This window comes from Micropterus salmoides, unplaced genomic scaffold, assembly GCF_014851395.1.
Source record: "Micropterus salmoides isolate LMB-PRFRI ecotype aquatic unplaced genomic scaffold, ASM1485139v1 Ms_hic_scaffold_9, whole genome shotgun sequence".
In the NCBI taxonomy this organism is placed as follows: domain Eukaryota; kingdom Metazoa; phylum Chordata; class Actinopteri; order Centrarchiformes; family Centrarchidae; genus Micropterus; species Micropterus salmoides.
The window spans coordinates 3,968,415-3,994,628 of NW_024044681.1; the positions used below are offsets into that span (position 1 = coordinate 3,968,415).

Consider the following 26,214-nt stretch of genomic DNA (forward strand, 5'->3'; position numbering starts at 1 on the left):
TACAGAGAGAGAGAGAGCTTTAACTACACAGAGAGAGCTTTAACTACAGAGAGAGAGAGAGAGAGAGAGAGAGCTTTAACTACAGAGAGAGAGAGAGCTTTAACTACAGAGAGAGAGAGCTTTAACTACAGAGAGAGAGAGAGCTTTAACTACACAGAGAGAGCTTTAACTACAGAGAGAGAGAGAGAGAGAGAGAGAGCTTTAACTACAGAGAGAGAGAGCTTTAACCACAGAGAGAGAGAGAGAGCTTTAACTACAGAGAGAGAGAGCTTTAACTACAGAGAGAGAAAGAGAGCTTTAACTACACAGAGAGAGCTTTAACTACACAGAGAGAGAGAGAGAGAGAGAGAGAGCTTTAACTACAGAGAGAGAGAGAGAGCTTTAACTACACAGAGAGAGAGAGAGCTTTAACTACAGAGAGAGAGAGAGCTTTAACTACACAGAGAGAGAGAGAGAGCTTTAACTACACAGAGAGAGAGAGAGCTTTAACTACACAGAGAGAGAGAGAGCTTTAACTACACAGAGAGAGAGAGAGAGAGCTTTAACTACACAGAGAGAGAGAGAGAGAGCTTTAACTACACAGAGAGAGAGAGAGCTTTAACTACACAGAGAGAGAGAGCTTTAACTACACAGAGAGAGAGAGAGAGAGCTTTAACTACACAGAGAGAGAGAGCTTTAACTACACAGAGAGAGAGAGAGAGCTTTAACTACACAGAGAGAGAGAGAGAGCTTTAGCTTAATGCTGCGTTGCATCCTGAGACAGAGGACAGATTAATTACTGGAGGAGGAATAAAGGACGTTCTCTCCTCAGGGACAGAAACGCAGCAGGAAGTTGAATAATGTGACGTGTGTTTGTTTGGTGTTTTATTAAAACCATCTCTGTAAAAGAATGTTTTAATATATGGAAGCTGTATTTTATAAGTGAGAATCTCGCTGTGTGCTGACTGACACCAGCTGACATCAGACCACACTGACTCCAGAATGAACTCATATAAAACACTGTGGTCCGTGCAGAGTGACTGGAAACGCTGGTTTGGAAATAGCAGCACACAGACTGCAGATACACCAGAGATATTAGACTCTGACGGAAACTAACAATCCACGCAGAGAGGCCGGTGTTTAAAACACAAACATCTGGTTAATAAATTACATTCATCTGAAAACCATGTCAAGATTTATGTACATTTTACTTTGGATGTCCAGAAACTGGTTTACATTTATTTTGGCAAAACGAACGTTCCTTTTATTTGTTTCTGTTCCCTTTGGAGGAAAGTTTTGTTTTGTCTGTGGACACGTGTCATTTCCATAAATACACATTTACAGATCATTTTTATTGTCTTTACAAGAGTTCAAACATTTTCTCAAGTAAAAAACCCTCCTGCTCCATGACATCAAACACAGGAAGGCCTTCATCCCCCATAATGCACCACGCAGGAAGTCATTCGTCCCCGTGAAGTCACAGTGTCCCTACCTGGAGCTGTAGAGCAGAACGCGCTCTCTGTTTCAGTAAGGATTCTTAACCCGTTCCACTATTTATCATCAGCTCCTGTTTTCACTGTTTGAGTCTCTACGTTTCCACAGTTATTATTTATTATACTCAGATTTATTTATTATTATTCCTTAAGTTCCAGTACTTTTAGAAACTAACTGCACATTGAAATCTACAGAGCTCTGCAGTTCACGCCTGTTACTGACTGGTAACTATTTCAAAAGGTGCTAAAAACATTTTCTGTGTTTTTTTTATGTTTCTAAACCTTCATTAAGAACTAGTGACAAACGAAAAATGGCTTGTTGATAGTAAATGTTTTAATTCTTACTAGTAAAAAGAAAATAAGCACTAGTGGATGAATCGATATATAATAATATATATAAATATAATAATAATAGATATTAGTTAAATGATAGAAAGTAAAAAAGTAAAAAGTAGAAATAGAGACCAGAACGTTAAAGTAATAAAATGAATATATTGACTTTCCTTCTTATTTCGCTTCCTTTTCATGCCCAGTTGTGCGAAATGCCGCCATCCAACAAGAAGAAAAAGCTGAAGCAGCAACAGCACTTTTCCTTCATGACTACTGCACTGACGCCAATGGCGACAACATGGAAACCTCCTCCACGAAGGTGAGCCGTCCTCTTCCCGACACCCCTACTAAAATACCTGTCTCGTTTAAGAAATCTAAACACGAAGCAGAGGTATCCAACGCTACAGTACTCGAAGCCGTTAACAACCTCGCCGCCATGTTAGAAGAACTCAATGTGCAAATGAAGAACAAGTGGCCAAAAGAAATAAAAGACTGCCAATCCAAAACTCACGCTTTGGAGAAGGAGACGAAAAATCCCTGGTGCCATCCAAAAAGATGGTCGCTGGATCCTCTGCGTTCCTTCTATTAAAGACTCTTTTATTATCCTGGGAAATGTCCACGGTTAGAACGACACAAACCAAAACAAATATCTTCTCTCTGAAACCGACGGGCTCATTAAAAGTTTAATATCATCTTAGGAGGAGACTTCATTATGGTACTTAATGAACGGTTAGACCGCTCACCCTCCACGTGTCATAACCATCACTGTAACCCTCACCGAGTCCGTTTCTGTAGCACTCACGGCGCTTTATACACTCCAACTTAAAACACTTCTCTTGGTTTAAACCGGATGGTTCAGTCAGATCAAGGACTGACTTTTGGTTAATCTCTGACAGTGTAACAGACTTATTATCTGACTGCTCTAGATCTTCTGCTCCCGTCTGACCACCACTTTATTAATCTCACCTTAGAACCAGTAAGAATCACAAACCAAACGAGGGTCGCTGGAAACTCGAGGCCAGCTTGTTCCAGTCTGAAACGTATTGCCAAGGGGTTGAAGACATCATTTATGAAACTACTCGAGACCCCGACCTTCTGTCTTCTAGCTCTAAATGGGAATATTTAAAATTCAGAATAAGGAACTTTTCAATCTCTTTCAGGAAACAACTGAAACAATCTGCCTTTTTAGAGGAGACCAATTTAACCAGAGAGAAAAGTCTCTGCTGTAATAAACCCGCACTGACAGATACTGACAAAAGGAAACTTCTTACACTACAAACCAAATTAGATCATATTATATATATATATATATACACACACAAGAAAAGCAAACGGAGCCTTCATCAGATCCAGAGCAAAGTGGATCCAAGACGGAGAGAGAAACTCTTCTTATTTCTGCAGATTAGAGAAAACCTGCCAGGAAGGAAATAACATCGGAACATTAATGAAAACGAATGCTCTGATCCTGAAACTAAAACCAATGAAGTTTATTCCTTTTACAATATTCTTCTGATGCAACAGAGGCCTTCTTTAACCAAACCAGAGGTTTTATTCCCACGTCAGAGTCAGAGCTCACGTATAAGGAGCTTGAAAAGGCGCTGCGGTGTCTCCTGGACGCCCGGACGGCCTCACAGCCAACTTTTAGAAACATATCAAAGCACTTTTATCTGAAACACCTAAAGAAGCTTTAAACAACCGCTCACGTCCACAGACGCTGAGCCAAGATCAAACAAAGATCCCAAATTCTTGGACAACCGATTACATTATTAAACAATGATTATAAATTACTAACACACATATTTTCAAATCTTCCTCAAATAATAAGTGACAGTCAGGATTTATGAGAGGTGGATCAGTACACAATAATGTTCGCCTCGTCCTTGATTTGCTTGAATGAGCACATAAAGGTCGACGGCTTTATTCTCTGTTTGGATTTTTACAAGGCGTTTGACACGGAACAGCACCGCTTTATTTTCAAGGATCTGCAGTTTGGGGGAAAATACTATAAAATGTTTTTATAACGACACCAACAGCTCAGTCTCTCTCCCGGGTGGCACCACGCCTCGCTTCAATATCCACAGAGGTATAAAAGGCCGCAACATAACTGCAGCTGAAATGTTGCCGATCCTCATCACAAAGTCAGATATCGAACAGTTAAATGTCTTTGACAGCAAAGGCATCCGGGTTACAAGTGAACTGTTATCTGCACACCTGCCACCTGGAGGCAGCACAGTATCCTATTAAAACTGCAGTCTAACACTTAAAGATATTAAAGTGAGCGAATCATTAAATGGATGAATGTAAAGCAAGATTAGACAGATGGTTAAACAGAGATCTTTCTCTGTTTGGTCACATCTATCAAACCAAAATGGAAAGCCTTTCCAGACACATTTACCCAGCCTGCTCTCTGTCTGTCCCCAACAAAGCTGCCAAAACCTTTGCCTACCTCTGGAAAAGAAAACCCCATTATCTGACAAAAGGGACTCTAGTGAAAGACTATGAAGATGATGAGCTACCAGCATATTGTGTCTCCAGGGAACTTTTACTTTGACGTTCCAAGACTTTCTATAAAAGTTCTGTTATATTGGAAACTCCTGTACAAACACAGTTTTACTGACGTACCCATCTGGCACTGCAGATTCATTCTCTGTAGAAATAAGGATGGAAAACAACACTTGGTCTGTTATTTACTGGACAACTATGGAAATGTTTTATCTTTCGGTACAAAACTTAATATCCAGTGTAATCGTGAACATTATGACATCTGCCTTCCTTTTGATGGCAAAAAATGCACCACCTCATGTGTTCAACCCCCGTCTTCCTCCTTCAGTGATGGTCGCTTCACTCCTACGCAGATTTCTTAAAGTTACCTTTGTCACTAAAGGGCTTCACTCCAAAGTATTTAACGACAGACCTCCTCTCACGTAGATTTAACTTTGATCCAACTAGCTGTATATTCTGTGATGAGGATCATTTGTTTTTCTTCTGTCCTCACAGTAACACGTCTGATTGGCTGGAACCTCATCTCCAGGTTCACTAGAGATAACATTAATATATGATAATTATTATTATTTTGATCATTTGATATTTTAGTAATTGTTTTGTTTTTACATTTGATACTGATTTTTTTTGTCTATTAACATATACACACACTTACCGTTTTATTTAAATTTATATATATACACACACACACACACACACTTACTGTTTTGTTTATTCATTTTATTTTTAATATATTTTATTTTATTTTTAACACACACAGACTTACTGATTTATTTAGTTATTTAATTTTAATTTTTTAATATTTCTTTCTAATTTTTTTTTTACACAAACACACATACGCTTTGATTACTTTACACTTTAATTACTTGTTTAATGAAATGTTTGGGGCTGATTGTTCTGATGTTGTATATATGATGCTTTGGCAATGTTGTTGTTACATTCATGCCAATAAAGCTAATTTGAATTGAATTAAATTGATAACATCACATTTGGATTATAATGAAGGACAAAAACTATGAACTGATTTTAAACACTTTAATTATCTCGGCTAAATTTTACATCCACAAATGTAAATGTATAAAAACACAGCCTGTTTTTGCATTTACAAGCCCCTGTTGTTCATGAAGAAGAAAACAGCCATTTTATTGATGCCTTAAAATTAACTGAAGCCCCTTAACTGTTTTATCGCTGTTATTTTAGTTTCATTTGTATTTTTGTTATTATTATTAATATATATATATATGTTTTATTTTCTTCTTCCTAAAGCGTTTCCTGTTGGCACTGATATCTGGAGATCTCTGACTGTGCCAGACACTGTTGTAATACTAATATAATAAATAATAATGAATAAAAAGCCTCGTGCCGAGTCTGTACCGGCGGACTTCTTCCTCTCGGTGTTTCTGATCTGGTTATAAACGCTGCTGCAGACACGCCGGCGCCCCCTGCTGGAAACTCTCAGCTGCGGCGCTGCGCACGAATCTGCTGACGTTCACCGACGGTTTCATTTTAATTACGTTTATGTGAATTATTACCAACATTTATTAGTTTTAGAAGCTGAAGCACGTGATTTACGGAGGACTGTTTGTATTGTTTAGCTGAGAGTTCAGTTTTAATCCGTTTCCTCGTGTTTCGAGCCGAATCAGCGAACCCGGATCAGGTTCAGGTGAAACCGGGTCCACGTGTTTGACTCTGACGGCCTCACGTCGGATCCGGTAAACGGTCCGTCCGGAGACTGAAGGTGAGTTTTTATTCTTCCGTCTGAAGCTTTTGTCTACGGACAAGCCACCGGCCGGCCGGTGTTCAACGTCCCGGTAACGTTAGCTCGCTTCACGGCAGCAGGTGACGGAGACGTCATCTCATAACGTCACACCGGAGCTGCATTATTAGCCGTCAGCTGTCCGTCAGTCCGTCAGCTGTCCGTCAGTCCGTCAGCTGTCCGTCAGTCCGTCAGTCCGTCAGCTGCAAAGTAATAAAGTCCAGTCGGCTGACAGACGCTGTCAGCAGCAAACAACGCGTCCTGTTCGGCTGCCACGGAGAAGCGCTCGTTTCTCACTTCCCCCGTTAATAAACGCAACTCATCGTTTGAATAATAAGAATATAAACGCAGCTGAGCACAGGTGAACGTGCCGGCACCGTTTCAGGAGGGTTCGAGTCCACGTCAGGCGGGTTTAACGTAACGAAAACACGACTTATTCCCGTCAAAGCGCAGCTACATTCACTACATTCACTACAGGCGGGGAAATCCAAGATGGCGCAGATTCACTTCCTGCTCGGTGCTGACGCTGGTGGCGGGAGGAGGTACTACAAGTACTGTACTGTACTACAAGTACTGTACTACAAGTACTGTACTGTACTACAAGTACTGTACTCAAGTACTGCACTGTACTCCAAGTACTGCACTGTACTCCAAGTACTGCACTGTACTACAAGTACTGTACTCAAGTACTGCACTGTACTACAAGTACTGCACTGTACTGCACTGTACTCCAAGTACTGCACTGTACTCCAAGTACTGTACTCCAAGTACTGCAGTACATGTACTGTACTACAAGTACTACACTCCAAGTACTGCACTGTACTACAAGTACTGTACTCAAGTACTGCACTGTACTACAAGTACTGTACTGTACTGCACTGTACTCCAAGTACTGTACTGTACTCCAAGTACTGTACTGTACTACAAGTACTGTACTCAAGTACTGCACTGTACTACAAGTACTGTACTCCAAGTACTGCACTGTACTGCACTGTACTCCAAGTACTGCACTGTACTCCAAGTACTGTACTCCAAGTACTGCACTGTACTCCAAGTACTGTACTCCAAGTACTGCAGTACATGTACTGTACTACAAGTACTACACTCCAGTACTGCACTGTACTACATGTACTGCACTACAAGTACTGCACTGTACTACAAGTACTGCACTCCAAGTACTGTACTACAAGTACTGCACTCCAGTACTGTACTACAAGTACTGCACTCCAGTACTGTACTACAAGTACTACACTCCAGTACTGTACTACAAGTACTGCACTCCAAGTACTGCACTGTACTACAAGTACTGCACTGTACTACAAGTACTGCACTGTACTACAAGTACTACACTCCAGTACTGTACTACAAGTACTGTACTCCAAGTACTGCACTGTACTCCAAGTACTACACTCCAGTACTGCACTGTACTACATGTACTGCACTACAAGTACTGCACTGTACTACAAGTACTGCACTCCAAGTACTGTACTACAAGTACTGCACTCCAAGTACTGCACTCCAAGTACTGCACTCCAAGTACTGCACTACAAGTACTACACTCCAGTACTGTACTACAAGTACTGCACTACAAGTACTGTACTACAAGTACTGCACTACAAGTACTGTACTACAAGTACTACACTCCAGTACTGTACTACAAGTACTACACTCAAGTACTGCACTCCAAGTACTGCACTGTACTACAAGTACTGCACTCCAAGTACTGCACTGTATTACAAGTACTGTACTCGAGTCCTCATTTGGTGTACTTTTACTTTATGCTACTTAATACCGTCACTAACTTTGAGGGAAATATTGTAGTTTTTACTGAACTACTTGTATAAAGTTTCACGATACTAACATCTGCTTCGGTTCCTTCAAACGAAAACTACAAATATTTGTATTTTACAAACATTAACACACAAATACATAAAGTTTTATTCTGTGAAAAGAGAAACAGAAGCAGAAAACTGCAAACGTTCAGTATTTTTCCTTTAAACAATTTAAATAAGCCATTAATTGTTTTAAATCTTCTCTCTCTAAATATTATGACCAAAAGTACCTAAAGTATCAGAAGTAAAAGTACTCATTGTGCAGAAAACGGCCCCTGAGATATATTATAGTAACATGAAACGTAAAGGAGTCTGAAACCAGAGGCGGACACGTACAGCTTTGAAGTACTTCACATTTCATATGATGATGAAACCACTGAACATGGTATATGAAGTACTGCTTGGTAGTAATAAGTAGTAGAGTGATGTACTCGACCGGGTACAACGTATTTAATTACATCCGTCCTAATAAATCAATAAACACAGCGAGTACTTTTACTTTGGATACTTTAAATACTTCTACTTGACTAAACTCTGCAGGACGTTTACTTGTGACAGAGTATTTGCACTCTGTGGTATAAGTACTTTTACCTGAGTACTTTGTGTTGCAGGAGGACGAAGATGTTGTGGCTCAGGTGCATTGTGGGTGATCTGCGTGGAGGAGGAAGACTCCTGAGAGGTCTTCCTCACGCCGCCCGCCCCCTGCTGACCTCAGAGAGTCAGCGGGTCAGACCGCCTCATCGCGGCGGCCTTCCTCAGAGGCGTTTCCTGTCTGGGGGCCAGGACTCGTCCTCCGCCCGTCTGAAGCTGAGGACGCGCCTGGGGGTGACGCTGCTGTTCGGCGGCGGCCTGCTGGCCACGTGGGGCTTCGTGTACTCGGAGAAGCAGCAGCAGCGGCGACGGCAGCGCGTGGAGCAGCTGCGGCGGGTGGCGCTGGGTCAGGGCGACTTCAGCCTCCTGGACCACAGCGGGCGGCGCCGCACCAAGAAGGACTTCCTGGGCAGCTGGGTGCTGCTGTACTTCGGCTTCACGCACTGTCCCGACATCTGTCCCGACGAGCTGGACAAGCTGAGCGCCGCGGTGTCGGCGTTGGACCGGGACGCCTCGCTGCCGCCCGTCCAGCCCGTCTTCATCACCGTGGACCCGGAGCGGGACGACGTGCCGGCGCTGGCCCGCTACGTCAAAGACTTCCACCCCCGTCTGATCGGACTGACGGGGACCCCGGAGGAGGTGAAACACGCGGGGCGGGACTACAGAGTGTACGCCAGCGCCGGGCCCAAGGACGAGGACGGGGACTACATCGTGGATCACAGCATCCTGATCTACCTGGTCAGTCCGGACGGGCTCTTCCTGGACTACTACAACCGCATGAAGAGCGAGGAGCAGATCGCCGAGAGCGTCCGGAACCACATCACCAGCTACGTCCCGCTGGGAGGCACCTGAACGCAGCGCGGACACCACAGACTGAACGCGAACGCCTCGGCTCGCTGTCCTCGCCGGGCGGACGCTCTAAACACGTTCATGTGCGGTTCGGCGGGAAGAACTCTGTTTCTGTCACAGTGGAGCTGAACCGAGCCGGTGATTCATCGAGTCGTCCGTCAGCAGCTGCTTTGATAAAGTCACGCGTGGCGTCCTGTCTCTGATGTCCCTTTAATACGTTCACATGTCAGAGTTTAGACTACCGAGAACCAAGACAACAAATAACTTTGTTAATTCATCAGAATTTGTTTTTGCCTCTACTGATGACAGAGAGCCTAAGCCCCGCCCCCTTCTGCTGGACCGCCGTGGGAGTCCGAACGTCTCCGAGTCTTTTGGGTTTTGAACTCTTGTCTTATTGGAACTCTTTAAAGTTGAGACTCCTGGTTACTGGAGCCTCTCTGATCCAGGTCCTGGTTCTGATCCAGAACCTGCTGCTGCCTGTCTTTCCAAAATAAAAGTGTGTGTTTGTATCAGCGGGTGTTTACTGTTGTTCTCCTGACGTAGACGAGCTTCAGATCAGTTTCCAGTGTCGTGACTTCTTTATCCGGCTGGAGCTGACGGGACAGAACGAGTCCAGAACGACAAGTCAGCCCACGTGCGGCTCCTTCTTTCATTATTTCGTTTCAAAACATAATAAACAAGTGTTGTTTTGTTTTAAACCCACAACTGAAAACGAAGCCGCTGCGTTTTGTTCTCTCCCTACTGGCTGCACACGTTGTTTGCAGCAGCTGCTCTGCGTCGGGCTTCACGCAGCCAGAGAACGATCACCGGCCGCCCGCAGCGCACCGGCTCGCCGCTCGCCAACCGGTAGACCTAAGATGCGTTGTGTTGTGTTGCTGGACGCTGGTCGTTCTCTCTGGCTGGATGAAGTTCGATGCTCCCGTTTTACGCCTGATCCGTGTGTTCCTGCAGCTGGAGGCAGCGCCGCACCATCTCACAAAGAAAATATAGTGATTATTATTATTTGGTCAAATGTGTCTTCTGTTCTGTCTGTTTTACATTTACACCTCCAACACCATCACTGATAGAAACGTTCCCTCGCTGTGACTGATCGCAGCCTGACGGCCTCCAGAGTTATAATAAATAACATGTAACTAAAGGAGGATTTTACTCTGAGGAAGAATCCACGAGGTCGGAGGAAACATGTTGGAGTAACGAACTGTAGATCCAACCTGGATTTCAGTGTTCAGTGACGCGTTCCGTCTCTGCTTTGATACCGAGGAGTCTGAGAGAAACTCGGGTCTGATCTCCTGATGTGGACCCTCACAGACCCTCAGCAGGCCCCCCTGAGGGTTTAGGGCAGCCCCCCTGTCAAACTTGGAAGTCCACATTTCTTGCAGACAGGAGACACAAAACAAGTGTGAAAGGAGCGACCGCCGGCCCTGACGTCCACATGGTTACAGAAAGTTTACACAGATTAAAGACGACCAAAAATAATGCACCACTTCTCCCAGAAAACTGTCGCATTTCCAAGCGTTTTGGCGTTCTCGTGTTTATTTCCACGCAGAATTTAAAAATGGAGCGGACACGAATGATTGGCACCTTTTCAGAAGCTCCTTTAATTTCTAATGAACTCACCTGCTGGTTCATAAATAAACGAGAAAATGGAGAAAGGTCGACTGAACCTTTGTGCTCCGATGCAACAGAAGAAATAAACACGATAACATCAGAACATTTGGGAGAAGCGGTGCATTATGGGACAGACAGATCCTGAAACCTGTCGTGGTCAAAACACAGACGTTTGCTCTTCAACGCAGTTTTTATTACAAACATTCATATTTAACAAACAGCTGTTGGATGAAACTCGTGAACATTATTCTCAACTTGTTATTTACAGGAGCATGATCGATCGATGAAACCTCGGCGGCGGTAAAACACCTTCAGGGAGACTGGAGCGCTCGTGTGTCCGAAGGCAGTTTCAGGCGGAGTCCGTCAGGTTTTTAAATCTGTCGGTGGCCCGGTCGGTGCTGAGCAGCGTCAGACCCATCGAGTCCACGCTGGCCTCCAGAACGCCGCAGCTGTCCACCTCCACCGTGCCGTCGTTCGCCTGAGAGAGACACAGCGGTTCAGAGCCCGAACACGTTTCTCAGCTGCTCCGGGACCAGGTCTGCTTTCAGTCCCCAGAGTCCAAACTAAAGCTGGAGGAGTCCAGTTTCTACGCTGTGTATATCTGGAACAAACTCTCAGTTCTGTTTAAATCAAATGTGAGGCTGTAGATTAATAACTAATAATTAATAACCGGCGTCACGTGACCGCCGAGCCTGATCACGATTGTTGGTGAAGACGCGCCTCTTTCCATAGATCCTGACAGGTGAAGCTGGATTTGTATTTTAGCAGAACATTAACAGTAAACGCGAGTGTTACGAACTGGTCGGCCCCGAGTACACAAACACAGATCGTCCCCAACATTCAGCTCACTGATCAGCTGATAAACACAGATAGATAAATAAAAATCAGACCCCTGTTTGGGTTCAGGAAGCATCAAACGTCTCCATATTTAGGAGAGAGTTAGTGTTTTTAGTAAATCTTTCAGTTTGTGTAAATGAGCTTTGTTATTGCCCTTATTATTCTTCATTATTTGGCCCATTCATTTAGATTTTAAGGTCGGGGCTTTTATTTCTAAGGTGTCTTGCTGGAAAAGAGAAGACGGCAGGTCGGCTGTCGAGTTTGTTTGCTTAGCCAGAAGAAACCAGTCCTTTTGTTCAGCAGCCAGAAGAGAGGCACAAGGTTTGTTATCATTTAGTTTCATGTGGTGTTTAGTGTTCAGTCACAGGGAGGCGCCTTTCATCATTCTGTGTCTGGAATATAAAGGCGACTCTTTCGATGTTACAGGGCCGTCATCCCGGTGCACTTTGCATGAGGTTAAATAAGGTTAAAGCTGCTTCTGTGACATAAAACTAACTTCAGCTGCGTTTCCCCCAGAGGACCTAAACCCTGGAACCAGGAACCTTTGGAGGAAATGTGTTTCTACCGGAGGGACCAGGGTCTGAATTTAGTCCTGCTCAGGGTGCAGTACTTCCTGAAAGTACCAGTACTGTTTCTCTACGACTGCTCCTCTTTTCTTTTTGTTTGCAAACCAATAAATCCCAACCAGCAGTCAGAGAGCCGCACGAGTCTCGCCGACGTCGCCCGAGATCGAACGTCTGCATTAAATGTGTTGCTGGGAAACAGCAGCCGGCGTGCAGCGGTGCGTTTACTGATGGCGTTCAGCTAAATACCGGGTCCTGACTTGTTGTTTGAAGTCTCAGCTGATTGCAGCAGGTACTAAAGCTCGTTAAACATCCCGTTCGCTCAGGCGACACAGACGTGACGCTGCAGCTGATCTGCAGCTCCTGCCGGCTGGAAATGTTTTAATAACCTTCCAACTGTCCCGGTTTTATTTTAGTGTTGCTTTCTCTGTGCCAGTTCTTTTAAGAACGTGATGGTTTTACCCAGTTTGTCTCTTCATTACGCTCCCGCACTAACAGCTGTTTAATGGTCAACGCAGCCTGTAGCTTTTCTTATTTAGAGATTAAAAGGGGAGGAGTCTCTAAGTTTTACTTCTTCCTTCCCCCCATTTTCTTTTATTGGCATAAATTATTATTCTGTTATCATAAACTGTATAAAAGTTGCTTATGGACCGTGGTTACAAATAATGGCGCCTGTGCGTGCACGCCTACAGCGTCCGCCAGCTGGTTAATCTGCCTGATGTTCGCAGGTCTTCAGGCCGCGGTGGAAACAAACACAGCAGAGGGCCGAAGGAACCTTTTAGTTATTTGGAAAGAGGTCTGAAAAGCTCTGTAGCTCAGGATAAAGAAGGTGATATTTCATGATTGGAATAAAAAGGAGAGCAATGCTTTTATTTTTATTATCTCTTACGGTGCGTTCAGGTTTATGGAGCTACAGTATCAGCTGTGAACCATCATTCAGCCGGGGACGCTACAGTTAGGATCTCATAAAGCTTGTTGTTTCACCATCTTGTCCGTGGTGATTCTACACTTTAAATAAACTTGACCAGATCCCGATGGCTCTGCTCGGCCGGCTGATCGGTCTGGCTCCAGTTTTTACTCCACGCTGCGACAGCTGAAGCTGAAACGTGTGAGAGTTTGAGTTGAATTATTTCTGAATGGGATTTGGTTGGTGAGTATTTCGGCGTGCGTGTGTTTTACCAGCTGCAGTGAAGCCAGCATGTATTTGCAGGCTTCGAAGTTATCCAAGCCGGCGACGATGGAGGCGAAAGATCGCCGCTGGCCGACGGCGTTCAGCGCTCCGACTATCCTGTCGCCGTAGTCGTGGATGTCGAACACGTCACGCTCCTCCTGAAAACAACACAGACAGGAAGTGTGAACACGATGAGGCGGCGGCGGCGTTTGTTATCCGAGACGAGGAGGTTTGTTTTACCTGCAGCTGCAGTAAAGGCCGGATCTTGTCCTCCCAGTCTTTGACTCTGCGGGACAGAGCGGTTTCCTGAGTGTAACCGCGACTGTTCACCACCAGCTGCTCCTGAACGCCACATCACAAACAACACAGGTCAGATATCTGAGCGAGTATTTATGAATTCACACAGACAGAGTTTGGCCGTATCGATGTCTTACTATACGCAGCTTCACCAGTTCTTCGTAACTCAGCTCGTCTCTCTGATCGTCTGTAAAACACAAAATATAAAGTTCATCACTCAAACAGCTGCTCACAGAGCCGAACAGGCTGAAACTTCATCACCATGAGACTCCCCCCCCGTTCATTACTCACATTAAAACAATGCTTTTTGTATTACAGGTTTTCTGAAATGTTATCTTTAAATATGCAAATGAGGCAGCATCTAACGAAATATGTGCTAATTTGCATCAATTTTAAGAGCTGAAATCTGAACTCTGGATTAAGTCAGGTTCAAAATTATAGTTTTATTTTGTCGACACATTGAACTCAAATGTTTTTACTGAGGGGACTTTTTTCTCTTTATTATTTTATAAATCAGAAAACAGTTAATTTTTGACTTGTTTTAGGGACAAAATGTTTTATAATTCAGGCTGAGAATGAAATATGAACAATCTACTCTGTAAAAAAAACCTTCTGAATATCGTCGGGAAAGAAAGTGAAGAGTTTGAGGAAAAACTTGTTTTGAGATAACTGTGTAAACTATTCTTACCAGTGTGTCTTTATTGGGAATCAGATTAACGCAAAGAAAGTTTATGAACTTGTCTTTTAGATTTACTTGATCAAATCAAAAGCAACGAGACTGAGCCAAACCAACGTCTTCAGAAACAAAGTCTCCCTACAGCTAACGTGCACAACATGCGCGCACATTATCCTCCGCAGCTTCGTTATGTTCGAGTTCAGTTGAATCTAACGAGACGGCACTTGCTGTTTCAGTCTGGCTGCTTTATTCCGTTTCGTACAGGCCATGAAAGTGGCAAAACGAAGTGCGTCTGAAAGACCGGAGTTATTTTCTTAGATTTGGTTTCACCCACAGGTCTGTGGCGACTTGCACTCTCCAACACAGAGCTGGCAGCTTCAGTGATATTTTAATTCCATTTCACACACGGTGCATTCTGCTTTGACTTTCAACGGCGCCGTGTGGGAGATTCTTAGAGTAAAACATTCAGGACTGTGTTGTTGTTCATCTGCACGGCTGCAGCAGGAGGAAGAAGCGTCTGCGGCAGCATGACAATGAGTAAGGGTGCGCCGAAGGGTCAAAATAGTGGCAGCCAAAGATTCTACAGCGAAGAGATTCTTTTTAACAGTGACGGCATAACATAAGAAATCGAGATTAACATGTTAATGCTGACGGCCCTAACAGTCACAGAGCCAATACCTAATCAGATTATTAACAACAGTGTAGAAGAGCAGATGAGCACGTGGTGCAGACCGCGACGGCGAGGAGGACAGGTAGCGTTAGAAAGCTTTAAGGAGGAGAAACCTTCAGACGCACAGAGACAAACTGCAGGAAAAGAGCCTGAAATCTCAATGAATGATGAAACCATGAGTTCACCTGCCGTGTCTCGCCTTAAGCTACTTAATAAACTTAACAGGACGGCAGGTGTGTTCCTACCTGGAGACATGAAGTCTGCTCCTCCAACACACTCCGCTGGAACGTCGTCAGGAAACGCTTCGTGTTCGTTGTCCGAGGTGTCGTCGTCGTCTCCACCTGTTAAACAGTATTTCACCTTTAACCACGGGAACAAACACTTCCTGTTCCTCGGCTTCACGTCACTATGAAACGCAAGCTGCTGGAGTTCAGGCGTCTTTTGAAGTTACAAACAGGAGAACAGCATCTGTGCGGTCTGAGAGTGGAGCGCTTGTTACCCAGCAGGTCGGGGTGTCTGAATCCCTCCGCAGGCTCCTCCTCCTGCTGACCTGGCTCCGCCTCCTCCAGCTGCAGGAAAGTGCGCCTCAGTTCCTCATCAGACACGACCACACCCTTAAAGTGACATCACAGCACATCATCACACACTCGTACAGCGTTAAACTGAAGAGTTCAACCTGTTTTCCACCGCACGGAACCAGCTCGACTGAAAACCACCTCAAGGCGCCGTGAAAACGCTGCAGACTGGGGGTTGGCTCCGGGGGGCTGCTCTTCAGGGGGCGCTACAGAGCCGTTTTGCCACGCTTCTTCTTTAGGTGCGTTTGGCTACATGCCGCGCTGCGCAGCGCTGACTTAACACGATGCATGCTGGACTTAACAAAAGGCATGCTGGTTAGAAACTGGGTCCGACTTCCGCCAGCGCTGCAAAATGTCACATGACATTAAAACCTTGCCGGCCACACTTGCACTTGGAACCACCTTTTGCGTGAGTCTACTGTGCGGCGTTTTTATGCCCCGCCCCTGAAGTCGCCTGCAGCTCACGTTAGACTATTGAGTAGACGAAAATCAGCCGCCGTAATCTCGAACGCACCTTTAATGCTGCGTTCCATTTACCTCTGAAGTCTGCGCTTCCAACTTCCGACACTGGTTTTATCTTGACCTTAAAAACCTATTTTTCTATTGGCAGAGTTAAAAACCAAGAAAGCTTCCAATATATTGAAACATATTATAAACAGAATTTAGCTGCTGTTTATTTTTATATTTGTTTGTCTGGTTTGTTTTGTCTTCTTATAACCTGTACTCCCTGTTTTGTTGTCAAGTACTATTGGATTAATAAAGTTGTGAAGAAAAAAAAGGTCGGAGCTGGGAATGACGTCACACCCGAGTTGACGGCGTTCCGGTTAGTCGGAAACACTCGCTCGGCCAGCCGTTGTTTACAAATAGCCAGGTTAGCGTTGTGCAGGATTTCCTCACACTAAACACGGCAGCAACACGACCACAGACGGCAGCTGGGCAGCACTTTGTGTACGAACATTTATATGAGACACAAGTACACAGAAGAGCTAATAAACAGTCTAAACTACAGCTTTCACTAACTCTTCTCCCTTAGGTCGACTCAAGGGGGAAGAGTTGTAGTTGACTTCTCTCCTTCAGGCTTTTGTAGCTTTGAGTTTTTAAATCAGAGAACCAGATATTTTCTAACAGAGTTGTTGGTCTTTTGTTGTGATGACTCGACAGAAGCAGGAGGTGTCTGAAATAACTCCGCTTACCGCTTTCCTGTTGATCCTCTTCCGAGTCTTCAGTTTGTCTTTCATTGTGCTCAAATAAACGTAGTTCAGGTCTGAAACAAGAAGAAGTTGCAGTTGGTTTTTCACATGAATAATACAGTTTTAACTTATTTCGTCTTCAGACGAATCACAAATCTATCATATTTTATTTCCCAGTTTGTTTCCTGAAGTATCTGGATGAAGAGCTCTAAAAGTTTCTTGTATGTTTGGGCCTTTCTTGCATTAAATCACATTTTTACACATTTAAACAATCAGTTATTTGAACCCATTTTATCCTAAATGTTTTCTCTCTCCTGTGAAACAGTTTTAAAGAAAATATCATGATCTTTATTTAACACAAGGAGAACATGTAGTGACAGTGAGAAGGTTTCAGGAGAAAGCAGGTGGAACATGTTACCTGTGAACGTGGGTCCATTTTTTAACTTGGGCTCCGGAGGATCAACTGCAACAAAAAAAATTGTAAACAATTTAGTTAATGCACAAGAAAAACCATCATCATGTCAGAGTACATTATCTGAATTGGCTCAACTAACTAAATAATCTGTGTTCTCTTATGAGCTCTGAACTTCTTACAGGTTCCTCTCAACCAGCTCTGGAAGTCCTGCAGTTGAGCAGGTTTTTTCCTTTTCCTCTTTCCACCGTCGTCCAGCCCGTCAGGAACCTTGTAGCATTTTCCTACAAAGAAAAACAACTCAGTCAGCAAAGAGGACGACACGACAGTCTGTTAAACACCTGAGAGTCCGTTAGTTCACCTGTTTTCAACGGCTTATCCTCCCCGAGTACAGCGTACGGGTCGTGGAGCGCCCACGCATTCACCTGAAACACAAAGTGACCAACAGAGCAGAGTGAGTCAGTTCCCCCACCGTCTGATGTTTGTACATTAGTTCCTATAAAACTAATGTGTATTAGGGACTCTTTGGATTAAAGATGTTTTTGAAGATAAAGTGATAATATTTTTAAATAATAGTCAGAATTCTGAGAAAAGTCACTATATTTCTAGAAAGGCGAAAAGTCATATCTTGAGAAAGCGCTGAAAAGTCGTATTTCGGGAGAAAATGTCAAAAAGTCATATTAGGAGAAAACGACGAAAAGTCGTATTTCTGGAGAAACCGATAAGCCATGTCAGGACAAAACTTTGAAAAGTCGTATTTTGAGAGAAAATGCTGAAAAGTCATATCAGGAGAAAACGTTGAAAAGTCGTATTTTGGGGAAAAAACAAAAAGCCATGGCAGGAGAAAACGTTGAAAAGTCATGACAGGAGAAAACGTTGAAAAGTCGTGTCACGAGAAAACGTTGAAAAGTCATATTTTGGGAAAAAACAATAAGCCATGGCAGGAGAAAATGTTGAAAAGTCATATCAGGAGAAAACGTTGAAAAGTCGTATTTTGGGGAAAAAACAAAAAGCCATGGCAGGAGAAAACGTTGAAAAGTCGTATTTTGGGAAAAAACAAAAAGCCATGGCAGGAGAAAACGTTGAAAAGTCGTGTCACGAGAAAACGTTGAAAAGTCATATTTTGGGAAAAAACAAAAAGCCATGGCAGGAGAAAACGTCGAAAAGTCGTGTCACGAGAAAACGTTGAAAAGTCGTATTTTGGGAAAAAACAAAAAGCCATGGCAGGAGAAAACGTTGAAAAGTCGTATTTTGGGAAAAAACTAAAAGCCATGGCAGGAGAAAACGTTGAAAAGTCGTGTCACGAGAAAATGTTGAAAAGTCATATTTGGGAAAAAACAATAAGCCATGGCAGGAGAAAACGTCGAAAAGTCGTATTTTGGGAAAAAACAAAAAGCCATGGCAGGAGAAAACGTTGAAAAGTCGTATTTTGGGAAAAAACAAAAAGCCATGGCAGGAGAAACGTTGAAAAGTCATATCAGGAGAAAACGTTGAAAAGTCGTATTTTGGGGAAAAAACAAAAAGCCATGGCAGGAGAAAACGTTGAAAAGTCGTATTTTGGGAAAAAACTAAAAGCCATGGCAGGAGAAAACGTTGAAAAGTCGGATTTTGGGAAAAAACAAAAAGCCATGGCAGGAGAAAACGTTGAAAAGTCGTGTCACGAGAAAACGTTGAAAAGTCATATTTTGGGGAAAAAACAATAAGCCATGGCAGGAGAAAACGTCGAAAAGTCGTATTTTAAGAGAAAATGTTGAGGATGTCAGGAAAAAACCCATAATATGGAGCTGTAAGTTTATTAAAATGAAGTTATAATATTTAAATAAAGTCATGACTGCAGGAGAAAAGATTCTGCTGTAATGAGAATAAAGTAGTAATTTAAAGGTGAATAAACATACAGCAGGTGGCGTCTCCTCCTCCTTCCTCCTCAGGTGGTCGTCAGCGACCTGCCGTCTCTCTCGGACCGTCCTGCCTTCACTCAGAACCTGAGACACAATTTAAAAGACAGACATTCAGATTTCACCACAGTGAAGACTAAAACTGAAGAAAAGGTCCAGAATGTGCTTCGTCAGCCACTGAGATGAAATAAAAATAAGAACTGTTTCTGCAAAGTTAAAGATTTGTGGTGATTGATTCTCAGCGCCGCCTGCAAACACTACGCTCTGATCTTTTCTCAGATAATGAACTGTTTCGTCAAACATTTCAACCAGTCCTCCAATTTAATAACAGACGCATCTCTGCAAACGTGCTGGTTAAATAAATAACCTTTCAGCCACATCTGTCAGCAAGATATAAACACGGAACTCTTAACGCATGAAAAGAAAGGCTGTACTGAGACCTGGTGTCGGTCCACATGCTCCTCTGGTTCCTGGTCCAGCTCCATATTGTGGTCTTCTATAGGGAGGAAGTCCTCTGCAGCATCACCTCCATCAACATCAGCTGGAGCCACAACATCTGGACGAAACATTAAAAACACCACTTCAACCACCAGCTGAAAGAAAACTGGATGTCAGGTACATTGATAACTAAAGAGATAATGTTTGCAGAACAAGCAGGACCCTCTGAGGTTCAGGTTTTTGTTGCACTCTCTTCATTTCGTATTTCTTTTTAAATTAATGTGATGAGGCCTGAATATAAAGTCAAACTGACGAAGTCAAAGTCAGAATTTAGGAGCGTCAGATCACCACCAGCTTCTGTTAAAGTGTTTGTGGAGGTTCACCTTGGAGGGAGTCCGCAGATCGTGGATCAGCGTCCAACAGAAGCCTGGAAGCGGCCGATCCGAGCGTCAGGAGGATCAGATCCTCGTCTCCCGGGATGAAAATGTTGATCCTGAAGTCCTTCTGACTGCACAGGACCTCCCCTTTCAGACTGACACAGATCGACATGAAGTATGATTTCTTACTCTGTTTCTAAATGACACATCAAGTCATCTGTATCAATAAAGAAAACGTATAAATAAACTAGATTTATACACCTTTCCTCTGACAGAGATTACAAACAGAGACAGACCACAGACCCACCGGCCTCAGACTCAGATCCTTCTTCTCTAACTCACCTGATGAGCGGCAGTTTGTGCTTCTCGCCGGTTTCAGGAGGAATCAGAGACTCGGGAGGAAGAGGAGTGACGCTCACAGTCTGAACATCAAACACATCACAGTCACATCAGAAAACTACAACCAGACAGGCGCACAAGTCAGAGAGAGCCAGGCGCACAAGTCAGAGAAAGACAGGCGCACACAAGTCAGAGAAAGACAGGCGCGCACAAGTCAGAGAAAGACAGGCGCGCACAAGTCAGAGAAAGACAGGCGCGCACAAGTCAGAGAAAGACAGGCGCGCACAAGTCAGAGAAAGACAGGCGCGCACAAGTCAGAGAAAGACAGGCGCGCACAAGTCAGAGAGAGACAGGCGCACAGTCAGAGAAAGACAGGCGCACAGTCAGAGAAAGACAGGCGCACAGTCAGAGAAAGACAGGCGCACAAGTCAGAGAAAGACAGGCGCGCAGTCAGAGAGACAGGCACACAAGTCAGAGAAAGACAGGCACGCAAGTCAGAGAAAGACAGGCGCGCACAAGTCAGAGAAAGACAGGCGCGCACAAGTCAGAGAAAGACAGGCGCGCACAAGTCAGAGAAAGACAGGCGCGCACAAGTCAGAGAGAGACAGGCGCACAGTCAGAGAAAGACAGGCGCACAGTCAGAGAAAGACAGGCGCACAGTCAGAGAGAGACAGGCGCACAGTCAGAGAGAGACAGGCGCACAGTCAGAGAGACAGGCGCACAGTCAGAGAGACAGGCACACAAGTCAGAGAAAGACAGGCGCACAAGTCAGAGAGACAGGCGCACAAGTCAGAGAAAGACAGGCGCGCAAGTCAGAGAGAGACAGGCGCGCAGTCAGAGAGACAGGCACACAAGTCAGAGAAAGACAGGCGCGCAAGTCAGAGAAAGACAGGCGCGCAAGTCAGAGAAAGACAGGCGCGCAAGTCAGAGAAAGACAGGCGCGCAAGTCAGAGAAGACAGGCGCGCAAGTCAGAGAAAGACAGGCGCGCAGGTCAGAGAGAGACAGGCACGCAAGTCAGAGAAAGACAGGCGCGCAAGTCAGAGAGAGACAGGCGCGCAAGTCAGAGAGAGACAGGCGCGCAGTCAGAGAAAGACAGGCACACAAGTCAGAGAAAGACAGGCACACAAGTCAGAGAAAGACAGGCGCGCAGTCAGAGAGACAGGCACACAAGTCAGAGAAAGACAGGCACACAAGTCAGAGAAAGACAGGCGCGCAGTCAGAGAGACAGGCGCGCAGTCAGAGAGACAGGCACACAAGTCAGAGAAAGACAGGCACACAAGTCAGAGAAAGACAGGCACACAAGTCAGAGAATGACAGGCACACAAGTCAGAGAGAGACAGGCGCACAAGTCAGAGAGAGACAGGCGCACAAGTCAGAGAGACGACAGGCGCACAGAGAGACGACAGGCGCACAGAGAGACGACAGAGAGACGACAGGCGCACAGAGAGACAGGCATGAACTGACCGTGTTGGAGTCGGCCTTCTGGGAGCTCTGTGAGGATTCGACGTCCAGAGTGGTGAACTGAAGGAGACAAACAGACGACTATTGTCAGTTTGTCACGCTGTTAAGGATTTCCTACATTACCCAGAATGCCGACAGAAGAGGTGTGAATGTGCTGCTCAGGTTTCCTGACTAACTTTCTGCTCGGTTGCACTGGTGCGAAATGGTAGGAGCACCAGTGCAACCAAGAAATAAAAGATTTTGGTCTCTCTCTGGAGCCCCGCTGCTTCAGACGACATCTGGACATTCAGTTTGTGATCAGGAAAACATTAAATGATTCACATTAAACATAATCGGGGTTCCTGCTCTTTTCTACAGATCATTTTCCAGGACTATTCAGTGATGATCCAGCTGGTCTGAGACAGGGATCAGGTCAGACACCAACATGTTCCTCTCTGCAGGAGTCTGACTTTAAAGCTGTGCAGCCTGCAGCTGTAACTCATCTAAGAAATCATCTCGTACAAGAGTCTAAAAGATGACAAAGATCTTCCTTGTTTTATTGCTGTTTTTTATTGTATTTCTGTTGTTTCTTTTGGACAGTCCTCTGTGTTCTATGATTGGCAAGTGCTTCTCCTATTAATTACATTTTACCGACTGCTGCCTGAACACCAAAAATAGCCTCCTGACAAACCGCAGCATTCTAACGAGTTTTCTAACGTCTCTGAGGTCCTGAGCCCCGACGCAGAGTAACGGGATATAAAGTGCTGTTCAGGATTCACCTGGGCTCCTTTTGGACCCTGAAACCTTCGCTCCTCGCAGAGTCGAGAAGAAAACGTTATAAACCTAATATATAAAAATTTAAAAAAAGCTACCACAGTCAGCAGCCAGCAGGGTCTGATCTTTACCTTTGGAGGATACTGAAACTTGAAGTCACTTGAATTAATGTCCTCCAACCTGTGCAACATGTGACTGGGAAATTGACCCTTTGCTAAACCACGCCCCGAATACCCAGCTGGCCAATCACAGCGCAGTATAGGACTCGCTCTAACTGAGGTCCGACACTTTCATGGCTGCGCTCCAGTGACTCTAATGCAACAAGAGTCGTTTTCCAGCTTTTTCTGGCTGTATTTTTCTAAGATCTGGTCAAACGCTGTTCCTGCGGCATCTTGTAATAGTTACAGCAGCTACCAGAGAGGCTGAAAGGAGAAGGACGATTTATTCTCTTTCCAAAACCTGAAATAAATCCAGAAACATGTCAGCTGTGGATTGTTCCTAATGTGATGTTAGTTAGATGCAACTTCCTACTGACTGTAACGTAATAAAGTCCTGCTGTTCTGCTTTTTAATGACTGTAATAATGAACAGAGGCCGACCGGCTGTACAGGAACACTGCTGATCCTTAATATCGTTGTCTTTTGTCTCACTTGTACTGTGTGATCGGTAGGTTTTAGCTTCTATCTTGCCTTTCTTTTCACGTCCGTCAGATTCAGTCTGAGTCAAACCTTCAAATCTATAATGCTTTTTCCAGCACGTGTCAATATTTCTCCAGGAGCGCAGTAACAGAATGTGGCAGCGCCGTGACAAAAGTCTAAAAGCTCCGAGCTTGTCGGACTTAGCAACAGTAACTAAGGGGGGCGTGGCTTAGCAAAGGGTCAATTAGGGGAAAAAAAATGATTTCCAGGTTTTCCAGGAGGAGAGGGAGCCCTGATATTATATCAATTATAGAAAGAGCAGTAATAATTTTATTGTTCTGTAAATAAATAAAACTGATTCTTCATTTTTTTATTTAATTTTCAAACAAGCTGCAGTGTTGCGTTCTTCTTTGTGTGTTTAGAAAAAGTCTAATAAGATGATCGCAGTATATCTTCAATATAATAAAAACTATGGTTTTAAATAAAATCATTAACAGTACGGCCGCTAACCTGTTGGTTTAGGGTTCACCTACTTATTGCTCTTAAAACATTTTGACGTATTCAAAGTAAATATCTGAATAAAGAACTTTGTGTTATGGACTTCTCACCTCGTTCTCAGCGTCGCGGTCGCCCGCTGCTCCGTCTGCGCCGTCATCCTCAGACGCCGACGTCTGTTTGCTGCGTCTGTCAAAGAACGAAGCGTCAGTCCTGATCCTCTCTATCAAAAACACACAAACTCATCCAGACCAGGTCTTACTTCTTGTTCCTGTCGTTGATGTACTCCAGGGTTTGGTAAACCAGGTTGTGCAGCAGCTCCACCTGAAACAGTCAGACGCTCGTCAAACATTACCCGCTTCACGCCAGATTTATTGGTGCTGTAGTTTGTGTACCTTCTTGCTGTAGATGCAGGCGGAGCCCTGGATCAGCAGCGCCGCTTCTGCAAAGTTCAGGCGGGTTTTCCCTCCATCGAACGTGATGCACATGTCGTCCAGCTGCAGACAGATTATTCCACAGATACTTCAAGTTTACCAGAAGCTCCCTGCTCTTTAAACAGAGCTGCAATAGCTAATTCATTAGTTGCAACTATCCTGATAATAGATTTATCAGTTTGAGTGTTTTTAAGAATAAAAACTGTAAATTCTCTTTTATAGACAAAACAACGAATCAATTAGCTGAAGAAATAATCGGCAGATCAATGGAGAACTCGTGACTTTACCTCCTCTAAGTAGTCGTTTAACTCCGAAGCCACGTCGATCTCCCAGTTCTTGGTGAGCTCTCTGATTGGCTGCAGCAGGTGAGCGTACCTGCCCTCTGCGGCGTCCATGGCGACGTCCTCGCTGTGAACGCAGACGGGAAAGCACTCAGATCCTGTATTTAAGTCGTCACAGTGTAAAAGTACGGGAGGATTAACAGCAACGTGTACTTTAAGTCTCTAAAGTAGATGTTTCTTCATCTGTCTTTACTTATTGTCTCATCTGGTCTGTTTGTTGGGACTGTGTTGTTGTCCTGCGTCTTCTGTCTATTATTATTTATGTTATTTTATTTAATCCCAGTCTCCCTACAGGAGGCCTTTGTCTCCTGCCAGGCCGTTATTGTAAATAAGTAAACTGTTCATAATGAACTTTCCTGGTCCAATAAGAATATAATGAAGTCCAGTACAGCAGCAGAGCACTTTTAACTGTACAGGTGTACCTAATAAAGTGGATACTGAGCGGACATTAAACTAAAATATAAGCAGAAATATGACGTTGTATTCACTGATAGTTTATTTTGTCAGCAAATCTCTAAATGTACAAAAGAAATCCTACATCTATAGAGGGATTATCAAAATTGTTACTAAAGTATGTGAGTATAAACAGGAAAGTGTATTTAAAGTAGTACTCACTGTCCTGTACTTTTATATATTAGATTCTTATATTCCTCGTCATTAATGTAAAGCAGGATTTTAATAACTGGTTGAACTGTTTTTTAATTAATGATTCATTCTGGATTAATCTGCTGATTATTTTCTCCATTAAATGATTATAAAAACTGTAAATATTGATAAATGTTGTCTCAGAGGCCAAAGTGACTCCTTCACAGTTTGTTCTGTCATTTTAAACCTCAAAATGATTAAAAATACATTAAACAGCAAATCTTCACATCAAATGGTTTTAAGTGAAAAATTATGAAACGGTTATTAAAATAGTTTCCAGTTAAATTTCTGTCCTCTAATGTAGAAACTAATGGAGTTTAATTTATAAAAAACATGTTTATAAACTCTTCGTGTGATTCTGTGTAAAAATCTGACTTTGTAAAGTAACTGAAGCTGTCAGATAAATGTAGAAGTAAAAATATCTGAGAGGGAGGAAATACTCACGTAAAGTAAAAGTACCTCTAATCTGTACTTGAGTAAATGTACTGAGTTACTGCTGTATTTTTCCAGATGAGTGCTGATTTTAATTTAGTAATTTCTCGTGTTTAGCTCTGATGTTTACTTTCATAACTGCTGCAGTAACGTTTGGATGACAGTTCATAGAGAGAAGCTCAAACCAAACTCCATTTAAAATCTGACATGTTTAGTAACTTAACTCGTTGGACATTAGCTGTATAACAGTTTGACTAACTACCTGAAGCTGAGGTGTAAATTTTGCTAAAGGTCTAAATGTCTGTTACAGGCGACTTTGTACCAAAGACAGTAACATTTAAACATTTTAAATAGTTTTCATGATGTTTGCGCGGCGCTCGGTGATTCACATTCACTTTAACGTTATGGGACATTGTGGAAAATTTTACAGCTGGATGTTTTGAACACTACGCCGAATTCAACAGAGGATCGGATCGAGTACTTAAATATCTTCACTAGTCTTCTGTCAGATGGAGGTTAAGCAGAAGAAACTTCGCTCAAAGACGCAACTGACAGGTTTCTAAACCTAAGTTCGGTTGAATGTCTGTCATACAGAACAGCGCCCGGCTGGAAAACGAGTTACTAACTTATATTTA

At 43.7% G+C, this 26,214-nt stretch overlaps 3 protein-coding genes across 6 annotated transcripts in view; 2 read left to right on the top strand and 1 right to left on the bottom strand.

Moving 5' to 3' along the window:
• Positions 1–26,214, top strand: part of LOC119895321 (coiled-coil domain-containing protein 136-like) — an 84,835-nt gene that overhangs the window by 9,012 nt on the left and 49,609 nt on the right. The window lies entirely within an intron of this gene.
• LOC119895322 (protein SCO2 homolog, mitochondrial-like) lies at positions 5,538–9,841 on the top strand. Its single transcript, XM_038708352.1, has 2 exons — positions 5,538–6,042; positions 8,504–9,841. Exon 2 carries the CDS (start codon positions 8,514–8,516, stop codon positions 9,333–9,335), a length of 822 nt encoding a protein of 273 aa, XP_038564280.1. The 5' UTR covers positions 5,538–6,042; positions 8,504–8,513; the 3' UTR covers positions 9,336–9,841.
• On the bottom strand, positions 11,112–24,595 carry LOC119895320 (condensin-2 complex subunit H2-like). Of its 2 annotated transcripts, none has more exons than XM_038708346.1 (19): positions 24,449–24,595; positions 24,123–24,224; positions 23,990–24,051; positions 23,841–23,916; positions 21,846–21,902; positions 20,384–20,463; positions 20,048–20,196; positions 19,667–19,782; positions 19,227–19,313; positions 17,693–17,756; positions 17,514–17,615; positions 17,338–17,382; positions 16,923–16,993; positions 15,654–15,768; positions 15,400–15,495; positions 13,946–13,995; positions 13,752–13,853; positions 13,520–13,669; positions 11,112–11,418 (listed from the first exon to the last, which is right to left on the bottom strand). In XM_038708346.1, the coding sequence occupies exons 1-19, from the start codon at positions 24,554–24,556 to the stop codon at positions 11,290–11,292; spliced, it is 1,761 nt and encodes a 586-aa protein (XP_038564274.1). In that variant the 5' UTR covers positions 24,557–24,595; the 3' UTR covers positions 11,112–11,289. The 2 variants fall into 2 exon arrangements, with proteins under 2 accessions (XP_038564274.1, XP_038564275.1); XM_038708347.1 differs by lacking the exon at positions 11,112–11,418 and adding an exon at positions 13,203–13,439.

What these genes read in the sequence shown, in the direction of transcription:
- LOC119895320 (XM_038708346.1), bottom strand. Translation starts at nt 24,556, where the DNA reads ATGGACGCCGCAGAGGGCAGGTACGCTCACCTGCTGCAGCCAATCAGA. An exon ending in TAAACGACTACTTAGAGGAG is followed by an intron (nt 24,225 to 24,448) that starts GTAAAGTCACGA and finishes ATCTGTCTGCAG; the next exon opens with CTGGACGACATGTGCATCAC. An exon ending in GGCCTTTACTGCAGCTGCAG is followed by an intron (nt 13,670 to 13,751) that starts GTAAAACAAACC and finishes TGTTGTTTTCAG; the next exon opens with GAGGAGCGTGACGTGTTCGA.
- LOC119895322 (XM_038708352.1), top strand. Translation starts at nt 8,514, where the DNA reads ATGTTGTGGCTCAGGTGCATTGTGGGTGATCTGCGTGGAGGAGGAAGA.